The 9,093-nt window shown below is 45.5% G+C and overlaps 1 protein-coding gene across 2 annotated transcripts in view; it reads right to left on the bottom strand.

The window, feature by feature from the left end:
• AOAH (acyloxyacyl hydrolase) overlaps positions 1-9,093 on the bottom strand; it is a 206,613-nt gene that overhangs the window by 2,608 nt on the left and 194,912 nt on the right. The window contains exons 20-21 of one of the 2 annotated variants that reach the window (XM_017873701.1): positions 6,399-6,475; positions 5,318-5,433 (exon numbers count right to left, since the gene is read on the bottom strand). In XM_017873701.1, the coding sequence (XP_017729190.1) occupies positions 5,353-5,433; positions 6,399-6,475 (158 nt within the window). In that variant the 3' untranslated portion in view covers positions 5,318-5,352. The remainder of the gene's footprint in view (positions 1-5,317; positions 5,434-6,398; positions 6,476-9,093) is intronic. The other variant, XM_017873700.1, reaches the window with a different exon arrangement.

The following is a 9,093-nucleotide window of genomic DNA, read 5'->3' as shown; positions in this document are numbered from 1 at the left end:
CCCCACACACCACGCACACCACACCCCTCACAACCCCACACCACACACACAGACATCACACACACACCCCACACGCCACACACAAACACCACACACACACTACACTCCTCACACCCCGCCACACGCACATACATCACACACCCCCCACATACAGAAACACCACACACACCCTCCACACACCACGCACACCACACCCCTCACAACCCCACACCACACACACATACATCACACACACCCCCATACCCCACACACCACACAGCATACACAGAAACACTACACACACTACACACCACACATACATACACCACACCCCTCACAACCCCACACCACACATAAATATATCACACACACACACCCCACACACCACATGTCACATACACACCATACACACACCACACACACACCACACAGATACATCACATGTACACCACACACAGATACACCACACGCATCTCACACACACTACCACACACCCCTCACCACACATACTCTCATATATACACACACATCCTACACATACCCCCCACACACCTCAGATACCACCACATGCACAGTCACCACATACACATATCACATACACACACAACCCTTACCACACACACACCACACACACTACACACACCACACACACCCCCTACACCCCCTATACCCCATCACACACACACACCCTACATACCACACACACACAAACACCACACATACCTCACCCCCACACACCCCCACAGAAAGCACACAGATACCACACACACACACAGCAAAACCACACACCATACACACCCCACATATACTTCTTTGCACTTAAACGCAGGAGCACGGCAAAGGCTGCCTGCATAGCTGGCCAGTGCCCCAGGGAGGGCTGGATCATCTCTCACACAAAGCATCAGGGTCTTTGAAGACAGAGGCCTGGGCTTGTGGCTGTTTTCCTGCCATTTCTCAACAAAGGAGGCTGCTGCCAGGTCTGTGGAAAATTACTGGTTCTTCTTTTTTATGTTGTTGGCTTTCAACTTGATACACCTAAGCTGTCTTTCTAACAGTCATGTGGTATCAAGACATTTAGTTCCCCGTCGGTGTTAATAAGGCAGGAGACAGGGTGAGGGCAAGAAGAGGGAAATGAAAATGAAAGAGCTCAGATCTGAGCATTTGGTAACTGTTTGGTTTGAACGCAATTAGTTGGTTGTCACTCTAATAAGGAATAAAATATTTATGAGCAGGCATTGAGAAAATATTGAGCTGAAATGAGACTGGCATGCTTATCACTAAACTAGAGACTTGTGATAAAATGATCCACTGTAATCATTCATTCATTTGACAAATATTGACTGAGCACCAACTGTGGGTTTCTCATACCACCATTTCCTGTTATAACTTCCACGAGGCACTGCACAGGGTAGGGCACAGCTACCCTTTCCTCTCTTTATCCAAGTTAGTTTCTTTCTCTCTCTCTCTCTCTTTCTCTCTCCCTTCCTTGCTTTCCTTTCCTTCCTTCCTTCCCTTTTCTTTCTTTCCTTCTTTCTTCTTTCTCTCTCTCTCCTTCCTTCCTTCCTTCCTTCCTTCCTTCCTTCCTTCCTTCCTTCCTTCCTTCCTTCCTTCCTTCCTTCCTTCTCTCCCTCCCTCCCTCCCTCCCTCCTTCTTTCTTTTTTCTTCTTTCTTCCTTCTTCCTTCTTCCTTCTTCCTTCTTTTCTTTTCTTTTCTTTTCTTTTCTTTTCTTTTCTTTCTTGTTTTGAGACAGGATTTTGCTGTCACCCAGGCTGGAGTGCAGTGGTCAGATCTCGGCTCAGTGGAAGCTCAGGTTCAAGCAATTCTCTTGCCTCAGCCTCCCCAACAGATATTCTTTTATGCTTCTCTATTCATAGTCTAAAATATTAAAGCAAAACCTGTTCATTCTAGAAAAGCTGAAAACCCACTTAAGCAAAAAGAGAAAAACACAATAAAAGTCATCTGTAATTAAAATAGAGGCAGCCTCTGTTAACATGGGGTGTAGAGCCTTTCTGATTTTGTATCTTTTTTTTTTTTTGAGATGGAGTCTCACTCTGTCGCCTAGGCTGGAGTGTAGTGTTGTGATCTTGGCTCACTGTAACATCCGCCTACCCAGGTTCAAGTGATTCTCCTGCCTCAGCCTCCCAGGTAGCTGGGATTACAGGCACATGCCACCACACCTGGCTAATTTTTGTATTTTTAGTAGAAAGGAGGTTTCACCATAATGTCCAGGCTGGTCTCGAACTCCCAGCCTCAGGTGATCTGCCTGCCTCGGCCTCCCAAAGTGCTTGGATTACAGGTGTGATCCACTGTGCCTGGCTCTGATTTTATATCTGAATACACACACACACACACACACACACACACACACACACACACACACTGGATTCCTCTTGAATATCATTTTGTAATCTGCTCTTATTGAAGTCGAATTTAGACACAGTAAAATGAACTCTCTTTGGTAAACAGTGCCATGAATTTGACAAATGCATACAGTTGAGTCATTGCTCCTATAATCTGTAGTCTTATCATATTTACGTTGCTCTACATTATAAACATATTTCTGTGTCACTAAAGGTGTATCTCTTTGTTTTGTTTTGTTTTGTTTTGTTTGTTGTTGTTGTTGTTGTTTTGAGACGAAATCTCGCTCTGTTGCCCAAGCTGGAGTGCAGTGATACGAACTTGGCTCACTGCAACCTCCGCCTCCCAAGTTCAAGCAATTCTCCTGCCTCAGCCTCCTGAGTAGCTGGGATTATAGGCATGCACCACCACGCCCAGCTAATTTTTGTATTTTTAGTAGACGGTGTTATTCAGTGCATGGTATGCCATCAGATGGATGCAAGCTAATTCATTTTACCAGTGGAAACTTTTATTATATAGCCTCCACCCCAACATTTGTTCTCAGGATGGGAGGATGGAGACACCCTCCTCCTGCCAGTTCACACAACCTTGGCAGCTCAGGTCATCGGTTCCCCTACTAAGCATGTGTGTGGAATAATAGCTTTTCCAGAAGCATGCTAGGGAATGGGTGCTCTGATTAAGTAGGATCTTCTGGTTAGCAGAGGTTCTTTTCCAGGTATTTTCCTTTGTAGTTGAACATCTTTCAGAGCCCACTTTCTTGTTAAGTTGTATATAAATACATCCAATTCATAAGACAGTAAAGCCCAGAAGTGGTTTCACAGTTCATCAAGTTAGCTTCTTGTAATACAGTGTGCTGCTTTATCCAATCACCTGATGATCTGGAATCATGCTGGGCCATCCTTACATTGGCCTGTGACCACTGTGCAGAATGTGGGAGGAGAGTGGGCAGGATCTATACTGACTCCAGGATGCACTTGACTTTGATTCCTTGAGTAAAATCTCTGATAAGAACTTCCCTTGCTGTCCTGTGACTCTGTGTTTGGTCATTTAAAAAATCTTTTTAACATACAGCTTTTCCTTTTGTCTCTGTCTCTCTGGACTGGTTCCCTACCAAATCACCCTCCACGCTGCTACTACAGGTGTCTTTTTAGATCACAAGTCAGGCTATTTCTTTCTTCCTTGAGAACGTCCAGTGGCTCCCCATCTCCCTCAGGACCAAGGTCAAGCCCCAGACAGATCTTCCATGATCTGGTTCCTTAATAAGCTGTAGATTTCTCCCTCTGCCAACTCCACGGTCATACTCTCCGGCTGCACCAAGCGCTTTTATTCCCTCCAAAATGCCATGCTTTCTTTCATATTCAGGTCTTTGTCCATGCAGTTGCCTCTGCTCAAAACACTTCCTGCAACCCCTCTTTGCTTCCCTTCACTCTACTAGTTCACGGTCTTAGTTTTGACATCACCTCCTCTGAAAACATTTTTTTTTTTTTTTTTGAGATGGAGTTTTGCTTTTGTTGCCCAGGCTGGAGTGCAATGGCACGATCTTGGTTCACTGCAACCTCCTCTTCCTGGGTTCAAGCGATTCTCCTGCCTCAGCCTCCTGAGTAGCTGGGATTACAGGCGTGCGCGCCACCATGCCCGGCTAATTTTGTATTTTTAGTAGAGACGGGGTTTCTCCATGTTGGTCAGGCTGGTCTAGAACTCCCGACCTCAGGTGATCCACTCACCTCGGGTTCCCAAAGTGCTGGGATTACAGGCGTGCACCACCCCACCTGGCCTGAAAACATTTTTGAACACCTCTCTCTCCCATCCTACCCCATAATGCTCTGTGGTGTTCTGTACTTGCACAGTTGGAGGCATTTACTGCTTTATATTTAATTGTTTACTCATCATTTTCCTACTCTATACTATAATTTTAAATGGCAGGGCGTTTTCTTGTTCACTTTTGAATTCTCACTGCATTTGACACTGGGTAGTCACTCAATAAATAGTTTTGGATGGCACTTTGCCAAGCTGGACTTTTCAGCTCAATATACATGATAAATAGGCAGGCTTTAGGCCTGGCTATCTGTTCTTGGCCACTTTATCACCGGCTACAGCATGTGAACAAATCTTGCAGGAACAGCATAAGATTATGGCACATATTGATTTTCAGCTTTTGACTGTGTTTCAGTCACCAGATATAGGTGAAACTGAGTGCAAGATAGAGCCCCAATTTGACAGACCTTGAACCCCAAAATCATTTTAACAGTCAGGGACAGAATGGTCATTTGATAGATGGGATAAATATATGCTGGGGGATAAAACAAAGCTGTCTTTGATCCTCTTCTTTTTAGTTTGTTCCTGATACTCTATGTGACTATCTTTTCATATGCCCATTGTCTACAGAATCAGAAGGGTAAGATGCTACTCTGTGCAGAGAATGACAAGAATTGCTATCTAATAACTGTTAGAAAGAAGGGGGCCAGGTGCAGTGGCTCACGCCTGTAATTCCAGCACTTTGAGAGACTGAGGCGGGTGGCTCACCTAAGGTTGGTAGTTCGAGACCAGCCTGACCAACATGGAGAAGTCCCGTCTCTATTAAAAATACAAAATTAGCCAAGCGTGGTGGCACACGCCTGTAATCCCAGCTACTCAGGAAGCTGAGGCAGGAGAATCGCTTGAACCCAGGAAGGGGAGGTTGCAGTGAGCTGAGATCACGCCATTGCACTCTAGCCCGGGCAACAAGAGTGAAACTCTGACTCGAAAAAAAAAAAAAAAAAAAATAGAAAGAAGGAATATACACAAACTCTTCTAAAACCAAAGACATCATTTTTGGGGGAATAGACCCTGATATTTAACCAGAATCTAGCCAATAATTTTCTTTGATCAACTCATCCAATTGATACACAGGAAGGTTAGAAATTCTAAGGGCATTATTCTGATTTTTGTGTGTGTGTGTGTGTGGCTATTTAAATCTGTGAGGTGGGCATTTAATACTTACTTTAAAATTTGCTCAGCATTTGTGGGACACCACTTTCACTCATTTGTTGGGGGAGTGGGCACCCTTCTAGTTCCTTTTGAGGTGATTCTTACCCCTCGCATGAGCACTGGTTGAGCCTAGAGTTGGAGGAAGGTAGGCTGTGTTTACCTTCATTCAGGCTTCTGAGGAGACAATCAGCCCTCTTGTGGCCTGGGTCTCGATGGCCAGCCAGGGAGCATCCTCAGGCATGCCCCTCACATTTGTACCCTTTGGTAGCCACACGATGCTTCCCTAACTGCTGGAGCAGAAAGACTCCAGTGATGTGGGATTGCCTGAGAGTAAATGGCCCATCCCTCCCCATAGAGGAACAGCTTTCTACATTTTACAAGTGGCAGAACAACTCCCCACTTCTTTTCTTCTTCTTCTTAATAAAGAAATGTCATGAGCAAGTCCAGGACATACAACAGATAAAAGTAGAGCTTCTCTGGTTGAAGCCAGAATAATGGGAAGGGAGTGGAGCCGGGAGGGGACAGAGTCCCACCCTCTGGCTTCCCTTGCTTTGTGATGAGACCAGAGGAGAGCTACTTTACAGAACTGTACTTTGGATCCTCGATAGAAACAGCTCTTCCTGCAGGATACCGCTAAGGACATTGTTCTCCTCCTATACAGCACCCTTTCTAGGAAGACCATAGAAGACATTTTTTCTGGCTTTAAAAAAACCCTTTTTTTTTTCCCCCTTTTTTTTTTTTTTTTTTTGGAGTGCTTGATTTATTCTTCTTATCTTATGGAAGCCACGGCTTAATGCCCCTTTTAGCATCGCACAGAGCTGCCCTTCTGGCAGTTTCTCAGGACTGCCCTGCACATATTTTATGAATTATAGAAATTAAGTCAGGAATCCAAGTATAATTTCTACTTTATTTTCCTATTGTCCTGAATTTCACTTGGTTTTCATTAGATCTTCTATCTTACACGTGTATATACCTTACTTCAAATCCTTTCTGGAACAAAACAGGATAAAAATAAACACATGAATGTGTAAGCGTACTTAAAAACCGACAAGCCATCCAATAACCTTCTGCAGCCATCATGTGACTGTGCTCACCTCGTTGGGGTGGAATCCATCCACGGGCTCGATGAGCTGCCAGGGCTGGCCGCCTCTCTTCTGCCACTCCTGTATGACTGCAGGGCACACAACGAGAGGGTTACAGACACACTTGCACAAGCAATGGCCAACATCCAAGGACAAGGGCATGAGAGCTGCCTATGCCCTCCCGGGCCCATGTTGACTCAGCCACGGCTGTCTCTGAGCTGCTCTCTTGCATTGGGGGATTTCTGAACATAAATGATCTTCCCACTGTGTGTGTGTATGCTTTTTCTAACTCAGGAAGGGAATACATGAGAATGTTGGATGAATGTGGTTTGTGTAGCAGGGAGGGCAGTAGGAAAAGGTGAGCTCTAAAATATTCAACACCTATTTCAGTACATGTCATTTTTTGGTGGTGCGGTAGGATGGTATTACAGTAGGGGAAAGTCAAACATTTTGTTAACATCCGCTTTCATGGGTTGCCATTTGCAGACTCTGCCTGCATGTGTCAAGCACTTGCCTTTAAAAATCATACAGTATGTCAGGAATATAATTACACAAAATTATCTCATCGCCACAGTTAGAGGGAGTATGGCTGCAGAAAAAATATTATGAACCCCAAAGTGGTGAAAAGCAATGAAACTGTCCTTCAACAGGGGTGAGAGACCAAGAATGTCAGTTGCTCTGAGGCAGCAGCACAATTAACTCTACATCATTCCATCATACAGTCAGTAAGAACTCCCCAAGGAAACTTCAAATCCCTAGGAAGCCTCCAGAGAGCAGCATCTGAGCCAGCTGCTCCTGGCGAAGCTACGCCCTCACTTTCCCAGCGTCCAGTGATGGGGGCAGGCACAATCAAGATTCCTCCCGTTCTTTACTCTTCATTCCCCAGAAAACTCAAGAACATAGGTCTGTGCCCTCTGTTTCTCCTCTTCTCATCCCAAAGTAAGGATGGAAGTTCTGTCAGGGGCTTTGATTGGACAAGAGGGGCTGTAATTCCCAGGCCTGAGTCAATACAAGGCTGCTGTTGCAGTTAGTCCTAATATCCCAGCATGGTATCCCCACTTACTACTCAATCTCCATTCCCCAGGGGCTGAGGGTAATGCTGCCCTTCTCAAAGCTCAGGAAAAAATTCATACTAATGGTGTGGAGTCCTACACACTGAATCGCCAGCCCCTGTTAGCTTATTCTCTGGCAGAAAGGCTGCCCCTGAGCCACAGCCTCATATTATGCTTCTGGGTTTTACTAGAGGCTGTTAGAAGAAGCAGCTATTGATAAGTGGCCTTTGCATTTCTTGAAAACTCAAATTGAGGACACTATCCACTGTGTTATGTGGTGTCCGCCACACAGAGTCTCCAGGGAGAAGTTGCGGTGTGCTGATAAATAACACTTCTCTCTGAAGGTATGGTAGGTACCTGCTCTTCTAATAGGAAGCTCAGAGCTGCATCACTGCTTAAACAGCACTCACTCTCATGCAAGTTTATTTGTTCTGTTAAGCCAGCATGCAGCTTTCGACAATTTCTTTCTTGCCCTTGGCCATAGTGTCTTGTAAAGGGATAGTTTTGGGGAAGCTTGCCTGGCTCAGTCTTCAGTTTGCCTGGCCTATTTTGCCTGCTTTTTCTTTTTTTTTGGGTGTTGGGGGGCATGACCTTGGAATCCAACCTTCTTCTTGAGGTTCAATTCTAGCTGCCCCACCTTTCCCTCTGGACTTGACACTCTGAAGCTCCTGTGGGTTCCAGACTGCCCTGCTGGCTGCGATGCTGGCCCTGCCTGCTCAGGGATGTCATCCAGCCCATTCCCTGCCATTCCCGATCTGAACATCCAACAAATTGCCCTTAATGGAGAACCAGGCGTCTGGAAAGATTTCTTCAAACACAGAGCCAGGATCACCACCACTGAGCTCTCTCAGTTCTCTTTGTCCTTTTATGGTCTTTGTCTCATCTATCCTTGCAGTCCCACAGGAGTCTCTCAAACAAAAATCAGCAATGATGCAGAAAGACCCAGGCCAGGTGAAATGTCAGCCTCCCTGTCCCCTCCGTGACTTCAGAGATGATGTCATCTCCATTCTGCTTGTGCTCCTTTTTGCTTCACCAAAGTTCTTGATGAACATTTTGTCCCTTCTCCCACTTTCCCCTTTATTTTTAGTTGGGTTTCACCTTATGCTGTACAGATGCTAACAGAAGAAAGAAAAGAAAGAATGAAAGAAAATCCCAACAGGGTGTTGCAAGGACTGAGTATTTGTGTCCCTTTCAAATTCCTGTGTTGAAACCCGAATCCACATTATGATGGCATAGGTAATTATTCCATGAAGATGGAGCCCCCATCATGGGGTTCATGCCCGTGAATTCACACCCAGCCAGGTGTGGTGGCTCATGCCTGTAATCCCAGCACTTTGGGAGGCCGAGACGGGTTGATCACAAGGTCAGGCGTTCAAGACCAGCCTGGCCAACATAGTGAAACCCCGTCTCTACTAAAAATACAAAAGAAAACCCAAAAACAAAGAAACAAACAAAAAAATTAGCCGGGTGTGGTGGTGGGCGCCTGTAATCCCAGCTACTCGAGAGGCTGAGGCAGGAGAATTGCTCGAACCTGGGAGGAAGAGGTTGCAGTGAGTCGAGACTGCACCACTGCACTCCAGCCGGGGTGATAGTGTGAGATTCCATCTCAAAAATAAATAAAAATAAAATGAACCCCAGAGGGCTCTCTCACTCTT

This window comes from Rhinopithecus bieti, unplaced genomic scaffold (assembly GCF_001698545.2).
Source record: "Rhinopithecus bieti isolate Rb0 unplaced genomic scaffold, ASM169854v2 scaffold_6944, whole genome shotgun sequence".
Lineage (NCBI taxonomy): Eukaryota > Metazoa > Chordata > Mammalia > Primates > Cercopithecidae > Rhinopithecus > Rhinopithecus bieti.
This window is presented reverse-complemented; position numbering and strand designations above follow the sequence as displayed.